Source organism: Nerophis lumbriciformis, linkage group LG21 (genome assembly GCF_033978685.3).
Source record: "Nerophis lumbriciformis linkage group LG21, RoL_Nlum_v2.1, whole genome shotgun sequence".
Lineage (NCBI taxonomy): Eukaryota > Metazoa > Chordata > Actinopteri > Syngnathiformes > Syngnathidae > Nerophis > Nerophis lumbriciformis.
In genome coordinates, this window is record NC_084568.2 from 20,417,271 (window position 1) to 20,440,000 (window position 22,730).

The 22,730-nt window shown below is 39.1% G+C and overlaps 1 protein-coding gene across 3 annotated transcripts; it reads left to right on the forward strand.

Moving 5' to 3' along the window:
- The first annotated feature begins 1,309 nt into the window (after positions 1–1,309).
- On the forward strand, positions 1,310–18,798 carry LOC133620992 (neurocalcin-delta B). Of its 3 annotated transcripts, none has more exons than XM_061982732.2 (4): positions 1,310–1,522; positions 13,123–13,558; positions 14,079–14,184; positions 17,201–18,798. In XM_061982732.2, exons 2-4 carry the CDS (start codon positions 13,181–13,183, stop codon positions 17,293–17,295), a joined length of 579 nt encoding a protein of 192 aa, XP_061838716.1. In that variant the 5' UTR covers positions 1,310–1,522; positions 13,123–13,180; the 3' UTR covers positions 17,296–18,798. The 3 variants fall into 3 exon arrangements, with proteins under 3 accessions (XP_061838716.1, XP_061838717.1, XP_061838715.1); XM_061982733.2 differs by having other exon boundaries at positions 13,126–13,558; XM_061982731.1 differs by lacking the exon at positions 1,310–1,522 and adding an exon at positions 6,859–7,001 and having other exon boundaries at positions 13,126–13,558.
- Positions 18,799–22,730: the final 3,932 nt, after the last annotated feature.

Genomic DNA, 22,730 nt, shown 5'->3' on the forward strand with positions numbered 1-22,730 from the left:
CTGAGGGAGGGGAAATTTATTTTAATTCTTATTGTTATATTTTTCTATTTTATTTCCATGTATAACTCCATTATTTACTTTTTAAATTTTATCTCAATTCTGTACACTGCTGCTGGAATCTAAATTTTCCTGAGGGAACTCTCCTGAAGGAATCAATAAAGTACAATCTATCTATCTACACTATATTGCCAAAAGTATTTGGCCACCTATCCAAATTATGAGAATCAGGTGCCCTAATCCTGCGATGAGGTGGCGACTTGTCCAGGGTGTACCCCGCCTTCCGCCCGATTGTAGCTGAGATAGGCTCCAGCGCCCCCCGCGACCCCGAAGGGAATAAGCGGTAGAAAATGGATGGATGGAAGGTGCCCTAATCACTTGGCCCCCTTGTATAAAATCAAGCACTTAGGCATGGAGACTGTTTCTACAAACATTTGTGAAAGAATGGGCCACTCTCAGTGATTTCCAGCGTGGAACTGTCATGGGATGCCACCTGTGCAACAAATCCAGTGTGAAATCCCCTCGCAAGTCAGCCACCAAGTGGTAGGCCACGTAAACTGACAGAGAAGGGTCACTATGCTGAAGCGCATAGTGCAAAGACTTTCTGCACAGTCAGTTGCTACAGAACTCCAAACTTCATGTGACCTTCCAATTAGCCCACGTAAAGTACGCAAAAAGCTTAATGGAATGGGTTTCCATGGCCGAGCAGCTGCATCTAAACCATACATCACCAAGTCCAATACAAAACGTGGTATGCAGTGGTGTAAAGCACGTCGCCACTGGACTCTAGTATAGTGGGGACGCCTTCTCTGGAGTGATGAATCACGCTTTTCCATCTGGCAATCTGTTGGACGAGTCTGGGCTTGGAGGTTGCCAGGAGAACGCTACATTTCGGACTGCATTGTGCCGAGTGTGAAATTTGGTGGAGGAGGAATTATGGTGTGGGTTTGTTTTTCAGGAGTTGGGCTTGGCCCCTTAGTTCCAGTGAAAGGAACTTTTAATGCTCCAGGATACCAAAACATTTTGGACAATTCCATGGGATGGCACTTCAAGTTCATGTGTGAGTAAAGGCAGGTGGCCAGATACTTTTGGCAATATATTCTATCTATCTATCTATCTATCTATCTATCTATCTATCTATCTATCTATCTAAACTTAAGTTATAATCAATGGGGCCACTGTACCTAATGTTGTGGCCAGTGGAGTGTACATTGAACTGACTGCCGGGTTACTTTTGTGTTGCCAGGGCCAACGCGGCCTCTCATTGGTCGCCTTCTAGATCACGTGCGGTGACGTCACAGCGAGAGGCTTGCTCTGCTCTCCTCCGACAGAAGGCGAACACCGACGAGCTGGAGTTTGAACCGAGAGCAGCCGAGCGACCGCAGCTCCCTGAACCGAGAGCAGCCGAGCGACCGCAGCTCCCTTGTGTCTTTGGCAAACCTGTTGTCGTATCGGGAACTTTTCGCCAGGTAATGGGCCACTAACAAGACTTACTCGAGGCTCTACACAGCGACTTTAAAGCGAGGTAAGTTTTTGCTAATTCCACCTTCCCACCCTCGTTTCCCTTTTCTCCGCCGCCGCGGTGTTAGCTTCCGGTTTAGTTTTGTTTTTACTTTTCGTGGCTCAGGAGGGCTGACGGGTCCTTTTTGTTGATCTAAAGTTTACCTAAAGTTTATTTTAGTCACACACACTAAAGCGCTTTCTATAAGATGCGTAGAGCGGTTAAAGCTTTACCTACTTTTTTTTCTAATCGGATGAGGCTGCTCCTACTTGTGGCTCCCATGCTGCTGCACAGAGGGGAGCCTTGTTGCCTTTTCCTCCCACTAAATTAGAATTTACACGCATCTACATACCAGTGTCCACTGTGGGGATTATATGGGAGTCGAATGCTAAAAAACACACTTGTGTTTGTTTTGCATGAGCATGTTTGCAGAAGACCTACTTGGAATTAGTAGTTACACACCACAACAGTCAAGGATGAGAAAAAGGCATTTAAAAACTCCACTAATCTTTAAATTAATTAATTGCAGCTTAATCAAGTACACTACATGCTTAGAAGTCCTTTAACTTTTCAATCGCATCATTAACCTGTTAAAAGTGGGTTCCATAATTGTAATAACATACAAATAAAGTAATTTATGGCTTCCAGTGTGACAACAACTCGACTTTAGTGCAGAAGAGAAAGGAAACCACAACAACAGTCGAAAATGTAGGAAAAAAATGCATTTGAAAACTTACACATCTCTAAGTAAATTGCAATTTTAGCTGGGCAGAACATGTTTATGGAATGTTAACCTGTAGGTGGTCCATGTTTAGATGTACAATTGTGTAATCAAGCCGTTGAAAGTGGGTCCAATATTTCAGATAAGAAGTTTGTCCAACTTTACTCCTACTACTTTTAGAATATAGAATATAATGCCTTTTATTGTCACGATACACAGGTACAATGAGATTAAAAGCAACTCCAGTATCAGTGCGACAGTCTACAAATGTGCAAAACATAGGAAGGAAAGAAAAAGACAAATAATGCAAAAGGAGGTAAGGTGCACAGTCTAGTCCTGAGAACAAATGTTCTGAATGTGTTGTTTAAATACTGTACTATATACAGTACATATATACAGAAGCATTAAGACTGCGGGTGGAAAGTAAAAATTGCACACAGAGAGCTGCTAAACTAAACTGTCACTTTTAGAGGAGAACAACACTTTTTTGGGGGACGTTTGCCTGTAATTCACAATCCTTCATTCACAATGTCTTTTTTTTTTATGCATTCTAAAGCATAAATAAACGTAAATAAAAATCTGCTTACAAAATTAATGACATCATTGCGTCTATTTCGACCATAAAACCCAATAATAAACATCCAAAAAGCGCCAACAATACTCCATATACGTTTCATGACTTCAATATTAACCAAGTATTAGCAATTTTGTTATTATAAGCGCTCACGTCAAGGACTTATTTTTAGTGAATCATTGATCAGGAAGGGTAACTATCTTACATTGCTGTACTGACATCATCAGCTGGTGAGCTGCTTTCTCGCTTCTGAGCTTGTGAAAGTTAATTCCAGATTATAAATCACGCCTCTCACTTTGATAGTAGAAGGTTGTAGCCATCAACAGAAAAGTTGGTACACTTTGACAGCCAATTTAGACCTTCGCGAGAATTATAAGTTATTCTTCATCCAAACAGAAATGTATGAATATCCTATCAGTCAGCATCCCAGTGAGAGCAGAAATTGTAGAGTAAGTGATGTTTAATAATGTTTGTTGGCTCTCATGAAGTGTGCCATGATTAGTCATAGTTGTTATTGTTCAAGGAAAAAGCGAACATTGTGATAAAATGAATGCGCTGCCGTATGCTTAAAGTGAGCAACATATGTAAATATTATATATTATTATAAATGTGCCTGTTACTACATTACATATATATATTTACAAATTGTATATAAAATGTTGATGGAAGTGTTTGGAGGTTTTTTAAGCGTTTTACTAGCAGAATAGAGTGACTCCCTTAGGCTCTGTTGTAAGGAAACTTTTGGAACAATGCTTTACTAGTTAGTGTATTAATGTGATAAAAAAAATATATATTAAAAAAAAGTGCAGTTTCTCTTTAAACTCTTTAAATTCATTGCGAAATTTAGAATTTACAAGATATCTATGAATGTTCTCATTCGTCCTGGTCATTGTAATCTCAGGGCATTCAATGGAACGCTACTGGACTGTTGGGTTTGTATTAGAAGGCGTTGTGCCTCTTATCCGAGTAGGCTTTATCAGTTCATGCTCCTAGACTTAGATTGGTCAGATCTAGTCCTAGACTTAGATTGGCTTACAATAGTCTTTAACTTGCTGGGGTCAGAATGGCAAGCTGTTAAAAGTGGGTCCAGTTTTCACATATAAATAAATTAATCCAATGTAATTATTATATTATACTAAGTTGATCTTTAGTACCCGGTGGGTAGCAACACAATACCCACACATTCTGTTGCCCTCTTTTGATTGACATAGCATCATGGCCACTTAACTATTACACACACAACTGCAAACTCCACAAACACAATAATACACATGTTTGTTTACATGTGTAGACGTTTGTACCACATTTTTATTAGCATTGGATTAAGATTTGTGGGAGTGGGCCTATTAAAGGCTTGAAGTTACAATATGAAAAAAAAAAAGAAAATCCAATGCCAGTTTAATTGCTGGTGGAGTTGGAAGATAATAACCCCTTTGGTGTCGGAAGACTTCCTTCCTAGCGACTGGATCAAAACATGCGCTAAATTTGAGCATCCGTTCTATTTCCGTCAGTTTGATTTCTGTCCGTATTGGCAGCCTTCTCTTTTCTTGTCTGGTCTGCTATGTGTGTCCTCTGCAGAAAGAGGGCGAGTAGGCATAGCCGCCACCTGGAGTAACGCATAGAACTATATTATGGGTCATGAGTTCTCTAGACTTGAACGAGGCCTAACGCAAACACTGTCCTCTTTGTGCGATCAGTGGCAGTTTGCTGTGAGTGTTTGTCAGCTGCCCGCTTGCAGATGTTGTCTCGACCGTCGACTCCCCCGCCGTCATAAAGGCGTCTCTGTCGTGACGAAAAAAGCCAGACAATGCAACTCTGTCCTTGTGTGGGGGATTATGATGAGGCTGCATATATTTCTAGGTTTTACGTTTAGGAATGATGGCAAATCAGTGGATGCACTAGTGATGGAAGACAAGGAAATGTGACAGGAAGTGGTACAGTGTGTATGCAATGCAATGGAGGAGTGGCTTTATCTCAGGGTGTCATCTCCAACTTTTACTGTAAGTATTCAACCATATACAAGAAGAGTTCCAGTGCTCTTACAAGAACTGCTACAGCTCGATGGAGAGATTAATGAACTTGCCATGCTTTCACGCGCTTATTTCTCGTTCGGTCAGGTCTGAAGACAGTTATTGCACTCAGGTCCGGATCAAGGGTTAGGCACGGTTCCAAAGGATCGCTGGTATGGCTTGAATGTGGGAGTAAAAGGCCATCCAACTACTAATTGAACGGATCAGATTAGATTCTAAATTCATAAGCCTGACATAAGTACAGGTAGCATGTGACCGGATCTTTTGTTTAGCGCATGGTTAGTAGAGCTACACAATTCTGCAGAAAATGTAAATAACCAACCAATTTCTTGCTGAGAATGAAACATTTTTATGCTTTAAAGCAAACGTTCAAAGGTTTGTCTGCCGTTCTTCATGGCAGGTTCCAGGAGGACAGTTGACTGGGGACTTTCTTGATAGAAATAAATAGAACAAAACTAACCCATCAAGTTTAAAACATGGCTTGTCTTTTCACTCAACAGTACTTTCATGCACAGGATGAAGAAACATCAATTTGGTAATACGGTAGGATAGGATAGACTTTATTCTTGCCACAACGGGAAAATTATGTGGTTGCGGTACAGATTGATTGTACATACCAGGCATGTGAAATGTCAGCGAAAAGACGGAAACATGCGTTTTTAAACATTCATTTTTGGTCAGAATATCACTTTCTCGTTTTTTAAAATGAAATATCAATGAAAATACGATCTAAACAAAATTTGAAAAATGTATAAAATACGCCGCAGGCACTCGCTGTTCATCTTACCTAAACGCCGCACTGAGTTGCAGGACAGGGAGACGGTCTCAGAAGCATTAAAACAAGCTGGCTAGTTAACGAACCATCTAGTCAACCATCTAGCTAGCTTACTTGTTGTCGCCTCCGTTCGCTCTCCGAGCCACCGTCTTCTTTGCTTATAATCATATTTGGATGATTACAATGCAAACATTGTTAGTTCCGAACCAGTTGTAATTCTAGAGTATTTATTAGTAGCCAGCGAAAAAGTATATTTTTGACGTGACCTTTTGTTTACAAATTTGTAGTATATTATCCCGAGAGGGCATGGCGACACATAAAGTTGCAAAATGGTAAACATTTTCTGAGTTCCTTGCATGCATGTTATAGAATTTTACATCACATTTTAAATAGTAGATATGTTAGTTAATTATCTTCAAAAATATGTTTTGTGGTACCAAAAGAAGTCGGTAGGTAAAATATAGTGTAGAAATGCACCCAATTGCAGAAAATGTTGTCTTGATTTCAACATTTTTCTTTCGGGGTTTGCTTGGCAGCACTTCATGCTGAAATAAAGTATCCTCTTTTTTTCTAAATGTTCTTCTTTTTTTTATCAAGGAGTGCACTCATCCCTGACATACAGTAACAAAAGTAAGACGTAATAAAAACCTAAACATTTTTAATAAATAATGCATAATATTGCACACTAAACATGTGCTCTATGTATAAATAATAAAACCAAAACGTAATTATGTTATTTTAAAATGTGATTTAGTTGCTTCCAGACATGCTAATAATGTGGCAAATTGTTGAATTGATATTGTGAGCATGAAGAAGGTTGTTGTTCTATCCGATGTTCATTCATGTTAAAAGGAAGTGTCCATCACATTCCATAATATCCTTTAAAATGTTGCCGTTTCCATCCAATTACATGTCATTCATTATATTGTAATCCGATATTTTGTTTTTCTTCACCAGTCCATAAGAGATTAAACAGAAACAAGCTGCTCCCTATGCTCAAGAAGGTTGCAGACCATTGGTCTACATAATTATTAAAATTAATAACAAAGGCCAGTTTTGTTTGAGGTGCACCCTTTTGTGCCTTACAATATGTTTCTTCCTCTTCTTGAGTAATCTCACCTGAAGCACATTAGGTTGGCTTGGATTTGTTGGTGTGAGAAGAAGCGCCAAACCAAAGAGTAGGTGTACAAGCCCATCAAAGATGAGTTTTAAACCAGAGAAAAAATATTATTTGTATTATTATTACTGGAACCAAGCACCTCCAATGTCCGCCTCATGCTTCAGTGTCTTCCTGGGGCTGTCCTCCTGCAGGTTGGACCGGCTCCTGACCTTACACGGCAGATCGAGTTGCCCTCGAATAAGCAAGCATTCACGCTTCACTGGACAGCCACGGAAAACGAAACGTGAGCATGACCCGAGCTATTTGGCTTTGAATTGCGCTGATGGCTGCTGGACTTTTTGAAGTGCACTATGTATCACCTACTGGAGGGACAAAACCAAGACTAGACATTAGGATAGACATTCAGACCTGGACTGGGATGTTAGTCCTAAAAAAGGTCCCTTGATTGATAATGTTGTTTATCTGTCATTAGCTTTCCTGCATTATCTGCATCGTCAGCCTCCTTCACCTGTCTTAGTCTTAGCAGTTCTCGGATTAACTACGGTGCTCTTTACTTAAGATGTACCTGCAGGATATAAAAGGACACTTCTGATGGTTACATAAGGTGTTCCAGGTAAGGACGCCAAAGTCTTTTACTGTCTTGTGGTGCGAAAAACCAACGCAATGAGCTTTTGACTGAAAACAGGACAACTGCAATGTTTTTGCAGGTCTTTGTTTTTGTGATAATGTTATCAAAATGTTATTATTATTGTAAACATAGCCTAACAGTAACCATAAGCACTACTGAATAATATCGTTATAGTTTTTAGTTTTTATGACATTTGTTGCGCCTCCTACATATATATATATATTACTTTAGTATTTAAGTAATCTTTTTATTAGTTTGTTCGATTAATTGGAATTGGAAGAACACACTTCATAGCCTCAATGCGTATCTTAGGGAAAATATTTGAAATAAACATTTTATTTATTTGCCATCACCTTTGTTCTTTTTGTCTATGATATATACTTCATAAACATTGAAATTTGATTTTTTTTTTTAAATATGTGCATATATAAAATCAACGCACCCGCACACTATTTGCACTCTGTGTGCATGTTTAAAGTTCCAAGCACTCCCTTCGAGCCCGTTTTTATCAATTTTTCTTAGCTGCACTCATTAAGCAAAGCTTTTTTCCAATCGAAATAATCGTTGCATGTAATACGGACATCCTCAGTTTAATCATCATTAGACAAAATGATCAGTGACTTATGGGCAATTATTTGCTAAGTAAATAAGAAGGTTGTGCTTAATTGTGGCCTTGTTTTTTGAACCAATCTTGTTCAAATTTTACACAGGTGTTTGTCGTGTGCCTGCAGACCAAATTCTGTAGTGGTACCGCGAAGCTCCCTAAAGTTACAGTGAGTGTTTTGTTGCGCTGCGTGCAAAATGTATGTCAATCTAATTGATCATGTGGTGTATTTGCGGGGTAAATACTAGCTCAAGCAACACATTAGAGGTTTATGTTTTCACACATTTTCACTGTTTTACAATTAACAGATTAGAAGACAATGGGGTGTTCTAAGTTTTTCACTGATAGACTGCAGGTGGTAAAATTGTTAATTTGCATAAACCCATCCTTTATGTAAGATGTCACTTGTTCCGACACCCACATCATGTATACATTGAGTCATGTGTATATTAATTAAAGAAACTGCCCAATATGCGATGTTGACAAAACCTCTATATTGGCAGTTTTATCAGAATCCACCCTAATTGTTTTTTTTTTTTTTATAGTAAGCAAGTTAGAAATGTTTGTGTAATAGTGGCAACTTGGATGTATAATAATATTTTAGGGCTTTAGAGTCGTTATTATCGACTGGTGATTTTATCAGGTTGATTTTATGCCGGGTGGTGTGATAAAGTCAAAGTGAAAGCCTGTCCTGGCGTTAAGCCCACTGACGTCCTCTCAGCTGTCCTTTGCCTCGCAGGCATGTTAAAACGTGTAAAGCAAGCCACCTTTGGCGCTTGGCTTTAAACCTTAAGAGGCCGATCCACACATGCGGCCACCCGACTGGACCATGTGATCCTACCACCGTGTGTTCTGTCTCGGCAAAAGCCGCCGTTGCATAACAAGGGTCCATCGCAGGTAAGAGTCTTAGCGGTTAATTGTGGGCAGAAATAGCCGAGTTACGTATGGCGTCTGCTTTGAGGGATGTTCAGTGGCGCTCTGAACATCCTCATCTCTTCTTTTTTAGAATGCGCCTAAAGCTTGAGGTTGTCAAATGTTCTTTGGTAGCTTTGTGTTCATGGCGAGCTCTGCCTTAATCTCTTCTTCTAGTTTATCCCAAAGTTGTTTGATTAGTAACCCAAGGTTCTGAGCACGTTTTTTTTAATTGTTTTTTGAGGCAACTGTGACAAATAAAGGAACTCCAGTAACTTGTGCACACATACTCATGTATAAATACATACAATAGACCCGAGGTGGGCCACTCTTTGGACTACTTTTCCTTACACAGCTATAGACATTTCTGTGTGAGCCTGGAAGAAGACTATCTGTTGGTTTCCTGATGGACTGGACTCCCACTTTATCTGTTAATTTAAAGGGGAACTGCACTTTTTTTTGGAAATTTGCCTGTCATTCACAATCCTTATGTAAGACAGGTGTGTTTTTTTTAATGTATTCTAAATAGTAAATAAATGCATTAAAAGTCCGCAAACAATGGAGCCTATGGGAGTTGCTCTGTTGTGCCTATAAAGCCCTTAAAAACATCCAAACACCTCCATTAAAAATGTGTATACATGCTGTAAGTATATATGTAATGTAGTAGCAGGCACAGTTATAATAACATGTAATTTTAATATAAGTATTAAGTATTTTGCTCATTTTAATTTCAAAAACACATCACAACGTTCACTTTTTTCTTCAACAACATCACTGATTACCAGTCACTGCACACAGACTTCATGAGAAAACAAACATAATAAAATATCACTTTCTGTACATTGTCTGCTGTTGTAGGATGCCGACTGATGGGATGTTGTTATATTCCCGTTTAGATGAAGAATGACTTATAATCCTCACAAAGAAAAGTGGGGTGGAACCAAGCATCTTTTTGTGTCGTTCTCGCCATTTCCGAGTCTAAATTGGCCGTCAAAGTGTTGTTGGATTACGTCCTCATTCTTCTACTATCAAGGTGAGAGGCATTATTTATGACCTACAATAAACTTCCACGAACTCTGACGTGAGAAAGCAGCTCACCAGCCGATGATGTCAACATAGCAGCATAAGCTAGTGATCACGACGCCGCTATAAATAGTCTGTCTGTGTTAGCGCATAAAATAACAATATCACTAGTACTTGGGTAATATTCAAGTCGCAAAATCGAGAATTATTGGCGGTTTCTGGATGGTTATTTATTGGTTTTATGGGCGGAATAGAGGACCTCCCGTTCGCTCTATTGAAAGCGGACTTTTATTTATTCACAAGTTAGAAAACATTAAAAAAATACATCCATCACCTTGTCTTTCATAAAGATTGTAAACGATTGGCAACATTTTAAAAAAGTGCAGTTCCCCTGCAACAATGAATTAATTTAACAATTTTAAAAACGGTACCCATTTGACATCCATTGCAGCCGGTCACCCTGTAAGGGGGGTGCCTACATTTGCGATCCCATCTCAAAGTTTCTTCTTTTTCCCCATCTGTGGTGTTTGGAGTTTTTTCTTGCCCGGATGTGGGTATAGATCGGGGTATGTCGTTATGAGTGTTTGAAGAACTTTGAGGCACTCGTGATGAAGGGATATTTGTAATTAAAATTTGACGGATTTGGTTGATCTTGACATGCTTACTTTGCTTGCCTAGGGATCCTTCTTCCTTACATTCCCCTTCTATTGGATTCTTGCTATTTATGCTAATTAACATGTACGATTGTGCAAGTTGCCTTGCTGAAATAAACTATTAGGATTTTAGTTTGTCCACCCGCGTCGCCTTAGCTGTTGACTCGATGATGAGTATGCAAACAGGTGTTAATCTTCTTGTCACGCTGCCACCTAAAACTTGAGCCCCAGGCGGGAACCCATTAAGGGCTGCAAGAGACACAACCATTGTTGTGTGTTGAGTTTAGCGGATTATAGAACCAACAGGGCGGAAAATGAAAGGAAATGTTAAACTGAAAAGTCTTTAATTTTGTATTTAATTGAAGGTTGACAAGCAAACCATAAACTGCTAGCTGTTGTTGTGCTTTGCAATGCTTGAGACGTGATCCCGTGCGACTATAACCTAAAATAGATATTGCTGCAGAGGATGTGGGTTTGAGTACCTGCCGCAAACAAACGCACTTGAGTGGTAACTTTTTTTTTTTTTTTTTTTTTCTTTTTTTTTACATACAAGCCATGTGTTAAATGACTCTTGTTGTTATTCTCCTTGAAAACTCTTATCTTTTTTGCTGGTCATCAAAGACTTGCTTGTCATTAAAGGTCCTGTATTGTCATATATTTCACCAAGTGACAGAGGTCTCACAGTTATGTATTGGAAGTGTGTTGTCCAAAATGTAGACAGTCTTAAAATGCTTTCAAAAAGTCATATTTTGTGTGTATGTGTGTATGTAGCTTTAATGCTCATGAAGCTCTCAAAATAACTTCTAACCTGATAATACACAGTATGCACTGCTCAGAATGCGTATTGGCTCATCTCAGGCAACTTCATTCCATTTTTGACAAGGATCCCAAGTCGAAGATGACTCATAAGTCAAAAGGACTGAAAGTAACAGGACTGAGTATGTACATAGTATGAGGTTTGTATATTGAAGCAAGTTAAAGTTAAAGTACCAATGATTGTCACACACACTAGGTGTGGTGAAATGTGTCCTCTGCATTTGACCCATCCCCTTGTTCACCCCCTGGGAGGTGAAGGGAGCAGTGGGCATCAGCGGTGGCCGCGCCCGGGAATCATTTTTGGTGATTTAATCCCCAATTCCAACCTTTGATGCTGAGTGCCAAGCAGGGAGGTCATGGGTCCCATTTTTATAGTCTTTGGTATGACTCAGCCGGGGTTTGAACTCACAACCTACCGATCTCAGGGCGGACACTCTAACCACTAGGTTAGAATGTTGTTTCTCCCTAAGAAACAATGTAAACAAGAAAAATTGGTTCCAGCCTCAACAAAAGTCCATATTCTCGTATAAGTTTGAACACAAAATAAAGCACTGTACATCATTGCATATCAACCAAACATAACAAGGGGGTGATGGATCAACTTTCTATTTAATAACAGTCAAAACAACAACAACACACAGCGTTGCTCAGTTGGTAGAGTGGCTGTGCCAGCAACTTGAGGGTTCCAGGTTTGGTTCTCGCTTCCGCTATCCAAGTCTCTGTCGTTGTGTCCTTGGACAAAACACATTACCCACCTGCTCACAGTGCCACTCACACTGGTTTGAATGTAGTTTAAAGACGTAGAGTTATGAATTCCACTATGTGAAGCGCTTTGAGTCTCTAGAGAAAAAGCGCTATATAAATGTAATTCATTTCACTTCACACACACACTGTCAACAGCCTTGTGGGGCACTCACAGTTTGAAATCACAAAATATTTAACCTAAACAGCGAGGTCGCTACAATGATTAAGATTTTTTTTTTAAATCCACTTTACTTTGTCAGTTGATCTTCTTTCCATGCAGCGGAAGGGAGGGGGAGAAGGCAAGTGTCGACAACGCTGTGGATACTTCCTGAATGTTTCAAACCTCAAATCGTTTGTCTATTGTTTTCTCTGGATGCATATTGAGCTAGCAGAACTAAAAAAATGCTGTATAGTTTTATTCGATGTTCCACTGAACATTAAATAGCTCATAACCTGTTGACACTGAGAACCTTTCAGTGATTTTGCAAAACAATATTTAGAAAAGTAAACATAACCTCAAATTAATACTGTAGGTATCAAGACTGTGTTGATTTTGTGTTGACATTTTAACACCCCATGCTAGTCATAGATAAAATATAATCGAATATACATCAAAAATACATTAATCAATTGACTTTTGGTCGTTGACGGCCGGCAGAGGATCTGAATGATGATGCAACTTCCTTTGGACCTTGGGGATGGGTTAAGTGTTGAGGTAACCGGACTGAGTGAAAACAGGGCCAAGACAAAAGTGTACATTTTATAGGTCCAGGCCTGATTTTAATGTGTAGATGAGGAGGAACACCATTTTTTTGTTCACAACATCATGTAAAGCCTGTGTTTGCGGGCCTCTTTTCTCAGTAGTGGGAAGTGATGGATTTTTTTAGTACGATTGGTGCTCTAATCTAGGGTGACATTTTACTTTTAGAAGTTCATTAAAAGTTACTTTAGGGCTTCTCACTTTAAGTTAGGGGTTTTTTCTTGCCTAGTTGGTTTTCAACAGTGTTTTCTGTCATTGTTTCAGCAGTCGAAATCGCCGCCACCCTCTTGTCCAAGCCCCATCATCACTGTCGTCGCCAGCCATGGGAAAACAGAACAGCAAGCTGCGTCCCGACGTCATGCAGGACCTGATGGACAACACCGACTTCACCGAGCACGAGATCACCGAGTGGTACAAGGGCTTCCTGCGGGACTGCCCCAGCGGCGCCCTCTCCATGGAGGAGTTCAAGAAGATCTACGCCAACTTCTTCCCGTACGGCGACGCGTCCAAGTTCGCAGAGCACGTCTTCCGCACGTTCGACGCCAACGGGGACAGCACCATAGACTTCCGGGAGTTCATCATCGCCCTGAGCGTGACCTCGCGCGGCCGCCTGGACCAGAAGCTGAAGTGGGCGTTCAGCATGTACGACCTGGACGGCAACGGCTACATCAGCAAGGCCGAGATGCTGGAGATCGTGACGGTGAGTCTGCTATGCGACGTTTGTTTTGCTCAGCTGCCCGCCGCTTCACCGCTGTGTAATTTTAGACGGCGGTGTTTTATTTCCAGAAGCAAGCGGTGCTACTCTTATCCACAGCTTGACTCAGCACCGCATACCGCTGCTGTACACTTTTAGCGTCGCCCACCCTTTGTCCTTCTCAAGAATCCTCTCACAATAATTTCTTGCTTTTGTATACTAATTTAGTCAAAATAAAGATTTGTGTAACATCAATTTTATTGATTGTATTTCAAAAGTAACAGTGTTTCCTGCTAAACCACTTCACATTCCACAACTGCAGCACAATAGAACAACACAACACTCACTGCTGCACAATATGAGCCACTAATGTTGACCTGCTAACTTTGCCAGCCTCGGGAACCTCAATTCACAGGTAATGTTTACTTTGTTAGGATCACTGCAGCAGCCTGTCTAGGGTCGTCTTGATCGTGCCCTCTGCTGGTCGGTGATTTTGCCACAGTGTAACAACTTGTGTCGTCTGCAGGCTATTTACAAGATGGTCTCCTCGGTGATGAAGATGCCCGAGGATGAGTCGACGCCTGAGAAGCGCACAGATAAGATTTTCAGGCAGATGGACACAAATCGAGATGGTAAGACTATTTCTCTCTCTCTCTCACGTCAAACATTACCTTAGGTGAACACGCGTAACCGTCTCTATAAGGGAATTTGTGCAACTGTTTATAGGAAACATTTTAAAGTGTGTGTCAGGTTTATTCAAGTTATGTTTTGTGTTTGTTTCCATATTACCGTATTTTCCGGATGGGGCTAACTGTGACATTCAGACTTTACTTAAATCAATAACGGAGCAGCATCTCCTCATCCGGAAACAACAACCAGGCCCGGGAAAAACCGTCCGACCGGAACTCTCTAATAACTAAAGTTCCTTGGGTGAATAATGTTAACTCACTACACCGGTATGTTTTAGCGCTTTCATGGCGAGTTTACTGACAGATATAAGTAAGAACTTTGCACTACTTTATATTAGAAATGGCAACAGCAGAGGATGAATGTCCCATAACAACAAGATCGAGAAAAATAAGAAACTTATCGAGTATGTTAGCGGCACAGACTACAAAGGCGGAAGCGCGCAATTTTTCAGGATTTATGCAGATCCCAAATACATATCAGCAGGTACCAGAAGGTAAGAAAAGTTGCTTTTGCATAATATTGCGAAACAAAACGCCAGATAATATGTCTTACCTTTTACACACACCATAATAATACTTAATGCGCAGACAATCCATCAAGCGGTGCGGCTTCATAGCTTACCAAAGTCGTACTAAAACATTTTGATAGATTTTTGAGCACCGTGTGTAATGTTCTATATTTTCAATGGAACATATAAACTGTTGGTGTTGTTTAATTGAGTCATATTGCCATCATATTGCAGTCTACACGTATCTCTTATGTTTGACTGCCATCTACTGGTCCCACTTATCATTACACCATGTACCAAATAAAATTGCTTTGAGGTCGGTAAACAAAACCAAAATTATTCCGTACATTAGGCGCACCGGGTTATAAGGCGCACTGTTAAGTTTTGAGGAAGAAAAAAAGGATTTTAAGTGCGCCTTATAGTCCGGAAAATATGGTATATGTTCAAATGTGGGAAAATCTGATTAATTTTGAGTGGGTTAAAAAAAGTTTTCCTAGATTTCGAAAGGCTGAAGAATTCAAGTGTAACATTTTTTTCTCAATATTTATATTGGACACAACAAACCAAAATACTTTTCATCCACACCAGTGTTTCGTAACCATAGTTGTCCCACAAGCGCTTCCTATAGGGCCGTCAAAAAATATCTGTTTTTTCAGCTGTGGTCTGTATGAACCGCAGTGGTACTAAGTTGTAATACACTTTTCCACCACTTGTGGCAATAATGAAAATATCAAACAAAAGAAGTCGGTAGCTAAAGTCATAGTGAAGTTTCTTAAGCACAAAAGTTATGACTTAAGTCCTATGTGTCAAAGTCAAGGCCATCCAGCCCGCGGGCCTTGAATGAATTATCTATGGCCCCCGGGATGATATTTGATTAGTATTAGAACTGGCCCGCAGGCCACAGCCGCCTGCTGCTGTTTTGCACGCACCAATACTCCCATCAGTGTTGGCGCTAGGAATTTTCAAAATGAGGTCCAGGGACTCCATCAAGTCATAAAAATGGGGTCCTACAGTACATTTTTGGGGTCCCACTTTTTTGTAACCGTTTTGAAAACAAACATTTTTATGCATATGTAAATTTTTTCAGTTATAAACATTCATTCACTTTCTTCTTTCCTTCGTGGATCTAAACTTTACCACTGCCGGTATTTTTTTCTATATTTTTATTGTAACATGTTCAGAATGTGTTTGTTATTTTGGCCAAAGTAAGACAAAGAAAACAATCTGAAGTTGTCTTTATTTTTTAGTTTTAATGCCATAATTTTAATAGTCCGGCCCGCGTGTGTACAGATGTCCCTCCATGCGGCCCATGAGTTAAAATGAGACACCCCTGAATAAGTGGCGAAGCTGTATTTTCATATGCACTTTAATTGTAGTGACAATTTATATAAGAAACATACACATTATTATTATTGATAAAAAAAATGTTGGATGTATTTATTTTTGCTCTGCATAATTGTAGGTGAATTAATTTTTCTTTATTTTTATGAGTCACTTCTTTTGCAGTATATTTGTTTTAGTATTTACTTCTGTAATCAGCCAGATTCAAGCCTTGATAATATTTTGGTGATTAAGTAGGCTAAATAAAATTATGTATTATGATTAAAATCAAGAGTAAGATGACTAATTCAGGGTTAATATTTGAGTGGGCCCTGGTTAAGAACCCCTGATTTACACGATTCAAAGAAGAAAATTAGCATCCCCAAAACAATATTGTCATTTGTATAATAAACAAACAATGGTAATAGATATTTCAAACATGAACATAGTGTGCTCGAAAAGGAGCAAGAAAAAGCAAAGCTTACACTGTATCATCATCATTTATTTGTTTCACGATAAATAAGCGGCTTCAATAGTTTGATAAATGAGCTGGTAAAAATTTATTATTTGGGAAATTGTCACTCGTTTTTTTCAACACATGCAAAATTAGGCATAACAACCAAAATTACAATAAATACAAAAAATAGAGTAATTTGAAAAATAGAAAAACGATTAAATAAATTAAGTGTGTAAATAGAGTTGTGAGGTTAGATTTAAAAAATAAAAAGGAGTTTTAACATATGTATTTATTTAAAATTATTACCATAATGTATTATTTTATCTTCCCAGAAGACTTTTTATATACATATTATTTTTATATTCGTTTTCAATAGAAGAAACGTTTTATGAAAATGTATTTTTGTACTTGATTCCATAATCCTTTTTTTAAACATCTGTTTCACTTACGAAACATGACATGATATGCTAACAGACCGTATAGCCAACATCATCGTTTTTCACACCAGCACCTCTTGTGGTTGCAGCCTAGTAGGCACAACATTTTCACTCCACAAAATTACTCATTCAATCAATTTCAGACTTAAAATTCTATTTCCAAAACAACAGTTAAAATGAATTATGGATAAAACAAACCGATAGAGATTTGATTGTTTCTTCTTCCTGTCTTTCAGGTAAATTGTCCCTGGAGGAGTTTGTGGAGGGGGCCAAGAACGACCCCTCCATCGTGCGGCTGCTGCAGTGCGACCCGGGCAGCGTTGGCCAGTAGACAGCCAGGACTCTTTCATATTTTCTCCCATCTTCTTTGGGGTTTTTTCACTGCAGTTTAGTTCATCGTTCAAGAAATTTCAGAAAAAAGCCTCTCCCAGCTGTCGATCAACACTTGAAGGACAACTCGAAGGAAGCGCTGCGCAGATGGCGGCACTCACACGGTACAAATGCAGGACTTTTGAAAAAAACTGAATCCAACAGACAGTCCAAAACATATTTTTATGAAGTATGTTTGCTGCCCCCTGCGGAAGTGCACTGGATCCATGCTCGCTCTTCCTTCCGCAAACCGGAGCGTTTGGGAAATGTAGGTTTTAATGTTTTTAATGCACATCTTGGAGGAGTGTTACGTCAACCCACGCGCAGTTAAGCCCATTTTTATTTGGTTTTAGTTCGAAAAGACACCAGAAAGTAACAAGAGTATATATTTTGATTATTTAATAAAAATTAAAAAAAACAAGACAAAAAAGCAATATTACATCATTTGGATGGAACATAGCTAACAGTGAGGCGCTAAATTCTAGCAAACGCCATCAACAATTTTAACAAGACTATTCTGGAACTTGGGTGTTTATGTTACCCTAAACATTCATTTTAAAAACTAATTGATCGTCTTGCAAAAAAATTGTGTTTTCCCTAAATCATCACAAACAAATATAAAAAATTTTTTTTAAATATATCCAGGAAAAGACATATAAATTAAAGGAAAATATTTGCCATTTTCTACAGTTTTTAGTCACATGAAAAATGGTAGTAATCATTAATCATTTTGGGCTTAAGTGTGTATGGATATAAGAAAGGGAATATTTTTGACAGCATCCTCTTTGTTTTATTGAAATTTGAACTACACATTTTAAAGTGGTAAATACATAAACAGAATACACTTGGAGCAAAACAAATGTTATAAGTATGTATTATTTTATGATGGATGAGATTCACTTTAAAATTTTAAATGTGTAAATTATTGCATTGTGTTATTTTCTTTTACTTGAAAGAAGAAAAAATATTGTACAGTGTATTCACTTTTATTTATGATAGACACGTGGAAGAGGAGAGGACCACATGCTTTGACAACTTTCAGGTGAAGTTTTGCAACTTTTCCTCCATTTTTTTTTTTTTTTTTACCAAGCAGGCATTCACTGATATATATTTGTTCATTTCCATCCACGTACTCATCCCTGATTTTTGTTTTTCTGCAGTTGATTGAAAAACATATTTGAAAAGAAAGACATGTTATAATTAGTGTGCCTAATCAGGTACTTCAAACCCCTTTTACATCCTTTGCATCTTGTGGTCAAGTGCCAAATATAGATGAATCATTCAAATCATACACAGCAGTATTGTATCATGTATACTGTACAGTTGTCGAACAAACAAGAGATTGAAAAAAAAAAACCTGCTGTCACTATCATTTTTTTGTAGATTTTTGTATTGTTAACGCATCATGTGTTCTCTGTCGGATGTCCATGTTGCTATTTAAATAAAGACAAACTGGAAACATTTATTTTGTTTACCGAATTCAAGAAGGGTGCAACATGTAGTACATAGCAGGCAGCTATGAGGCAACAAAAGGTAAGAAAAACTGATTTTTGATAACTCTTTAAAGAGATTTTATAAATAAAATGCTACACTTGAATTGACTTGTGGCAGGTTAATTAAGTTTGTAAGGCACAAGTTGTTGTAGCCGGCGTTGGCATGTTTAAAAAGGCTTAGTGGCCACATGCGTGGACAGCACCTTTTAGCTCTTATTTCCAAAATTGTGTAGACTACTGAATTGGGGTCTTATGGCCGCTTATGTGGACATTTATACTGCAATCTGGTGGTGTCAGAAGAATATAACATACAATGGAATTTGGAAGAAAAAAAAGTGTAAAAATAAGAATTAGCATGTCACTAAACATGAAGTACATGTTTGTGTACTTATGGACTAGTACATCATATCAAAAGATGATTCTTAGTTTTTATTCTAATTAGGGTCCAATAAGCCCAAATAGCAAAGAGAAATAAAAAAAGCATGTAAACAAACAGCTTGGGCCTTAAGAGGTTAAGCTAGCAAGAAGGTCAATCAATTAATTGGGTATGAATGAAATGTAAATAAAAATGTTACTTTTTCCCAAGCCATGCCTCGTAATTGGCTGAAAATCAAGAAGGATACACCTGCACACTTCTAATTGTTCATGTTTGTAGCTGCTAGTAAGAAGGTCACATCCATCATGGCGGACAAACATCTCCTGCTAAACCAGGGGTCGGGAACCTTTTTTGGCTGAGAGCCATGAAAGCCAAATATTTTTAAAATGTATTTCCGTGAGAGCCATATAATATTTTTTAACACTGAATACAACTAAATGCGTGCATTTCTAAGTAAGACCAACATTTTTAGAGTATAACAAGTCTCTTATTATTTTTAATAACATTGTTATTCTGAAGCTAACCAATAGTTAATAAAATACTTCTTCCCATTAATGTGACTTCTTGAACAGGTGCTGTCAGGTTCAAACACTGATGACGTCTATTAAACAAGACAAGTAGCAAGGAATTAAACAGAGACAGAATAAAAATTTGGCTCAATTGAGGAGAGACGCTGTACCCTTGTACAGTGTTGTCCCGCGCCCCTGACGAAAGATTGTACACCTCCTCTTTTATTTGGACTTTCCCTGATTACATGGCAACAGCTGTTTCTAAGGGACGGGGTTGTAAACAACCATCGCCTTTGGTTACAGAACAGTTCAAAGAAAAGGTGGTAAAACAGTTCAAAGAAGAGGTCCCTAGAGGGGAGTCAGGTCCTGCTTCCTCTTCGCTTTGTAGATCTCGGGTCAAAACAATATCTTTCTGTTGATTACAATACATCAAAGAAACAGAACACCTTCATGTTGCTTCCCATCCTACACAGTGGAGTTTTACAAGCCTTCGTCTTGGTAGGTTCAAAGACAGCTTTTGTCTTCTCGCCGAGAACTCATGGCAACACAAGAGTTTTGTGATAACTTAGATACAATTATTCTGACAGGTGCGGTAGAAAATGATGAAGGATGGATGGATTAAAATGCATGAGAATGTTTTATATTTTGAACGTTATTTTTAACACTGTGATTACCAGCGGAATTATTCATTACTTATCGTGTTAAGCAATATCAGCTAAGATTTGATCTGAGAGACAGATGCAGTCATCAAAAGAGCCACAGGTCCCTACCCTACACAAAAGTGAGCTCTATGTGCAGACGTCACACATCACCAGACAACAGGCTTGCTTTTTAAAGACAGTCAGTAAATTAGTCTGATTTCTCGAATACTTCGGCTCTAAATGAGCCTGCTACAGCCCATGGAAGCACCTTAATCCGATCATGTTCGGTTTGTCTACCAACCGGCGTAGCTCGGTTGATAGATTGGCCATGCCAGCAACTTGAGGGTTCCAGGTTCGATTCCCACTTCCGCCATCCTAGTCACTGCCGTTGTGTCCTTGGGCAAGACACTTTACCCACCTACCTCCCAGTGACACCCACACTGGTTTAAATATCATTTAGATATTGGGTTTCACTATGTAAAAAAAAAAAGTTAAAGTTAAAAGTACCAATGATAGTCACACACACACTAGGTGTGGTGAAATTAACCTCTGCATTTGACCCATCCCCTTGTTCAGCCCCTGGGAGGTGAGGGGAGCAGTGAGCAGCAGCCGTGGCCACGCCCGAGAATCATTTTGGTGATTTAACCCCCAATTCCAACCCTTGATGCTGAGTGCCAAGCAGGGAGGTAATGGGTCCCATTTTTATAGTCTTTGGTATGACTCGGCCGGGGTTTGAACGCACGACCTACCGATCTCAGGGCGGACACTCTAACCACCCAGGCCACTGAGCAGTTTGTGTGTACTGTAGAGAAAAGCGTTATATAAATATATTTCACTTCACACCTGAGATTGTAACCCGAAAGCAGATTCAATAAAAACTTAGCAACGATTGTAGTGAAGAGGAGACTTCACGAATTAAAAGAACGGAACATTTTCTAGTGGAAGTGGTAGAAAAAGAAACATATTTATTTAATAAGGCAAGGGTGTCAAACTCATTTTAGCTCAGGGGCCGCGTGGAGGAAAATGTGTGCACACGCGGGCCGGACTATTAAAATCATGGCATTAAAACAAAAAAATAAAGACAACTTCAGATTGTTTTCTTTGTCTTACATTGGCCAAAAATAGAACAAACATATTCTGAAAATATTACAATAAAAATATAGAAAACATACTGGCAGCGGTAAAGTTTAGATCCAAAGAAGAAAGGGAATGAATGTTTCTAACTGAATACATGTTTTTATTATTTATTTTATTTTATTATTATTATTATTATTATTTTATTTTATTTTTTTATGAATTAAGGTTTGACAACCATTTTCCAAAACACAATAGAGAATGTGAGATATAACAGGATAATGCATACATTTATCATTTGTTTTCAAAACGGTTACAAAAAAGTGGGACCCCATAAATTTACTGTGGTACCCCATTTTTAAGACTTGATGGGGTCCCTGGGACCCCATTTGGAAAATTCCAAGCGCCAACACTGATGGAGTATTGGCGCGTGCAAAACCGCAGCAGGCGGCTGTGGCCTGTGGGCCGGTTCTAATACTAATCAAATATAATCCCGGGGGCCATAGATAATTCATTCGCGGCCTGGATCCGGCCCACGGGCCTTGACTTTGACACATAGGTAATAAGGTAACTAAGGCAATGTTGAATGCTGGCTTAATGCGGACTCCCGAACAAAATACGAAAGAGAATGAAGCACGTATTATAAATTACAAGGAGAATAATAAAGCGTACACAAACCTCTTCACGCAGCATTTCTAAATTCCATCCATCCATCCATTTTCTACCGCTTGTCCCTCTTGGGGTCCCGGGAGCCTATCTCAGCTGCATTCAGGTGGAAGGCGGGGTACACACTGGACAAGTGTCCACCTCATGGCAGGGCCAACACAGATAGACAGACAACATTCACACTCACATTCACACACTAGGGACCATTTAGTGTTGCCAATCAACCTATCCCCAGGTGCATGTTTTTGGAGGTGGGAGGAAGCCGGAGTACCCGCAGTCACAGGGAGAACATGCAAACTCCACACAGAAAGACCCCTAGACCAGGGATCAAACCAAGGACCTTCGTATCGTAAGGCACATGCACTAACCCGGGGATCAGCAACCCGCGGCTCTCGAGTGCCACCCTAGTGGCTCCATGGAGCATTTTTTTAAAAAGATTGAAAATGGAAAAAGATGGAGGAAATGTTTTGTTTTTGTTTTAGTATGTTTTTTGTTTGAGGACAAACATGACACACATTTTCCCAATTGTTTGAAAGCCCACTGTTTAATATGTTTGTGTGTATGCTTCACTGATGAGAGTATTTTGTCAACATCGTTTTGTCCTACTAATTTCGGCGGTCCTTGAACTCACCATAGTG

What these genes read in the sequence shown, in the direction of transcription:
- LOC133620992 (XM_061982731.1), top strand. Translation starts at nt 6,874, where the DNA reads ATGCTTCAGTGTCTTCCTGGGGCTGTCCTCCTGCAGGTTGGACCGGCT. An exon ending in ACAGCCACGGAAAACGAAAC is followed by an intron (nt 7,002 to 13,125) that starts GTGAGCATGACC and finishes TTGTTTCAGCAG; the next exon opens with TCGAAATCGCCGCCACCCTC. An exon ending in AGATGCTGGAGATCGTGACG is followed by an intron (nt 13,559 to 14,078) that starts GTGAGTCTGCTA and finishes TGTCGTCTGCAG; the next exon opens with GCTATTTACAAGATGGTCTC.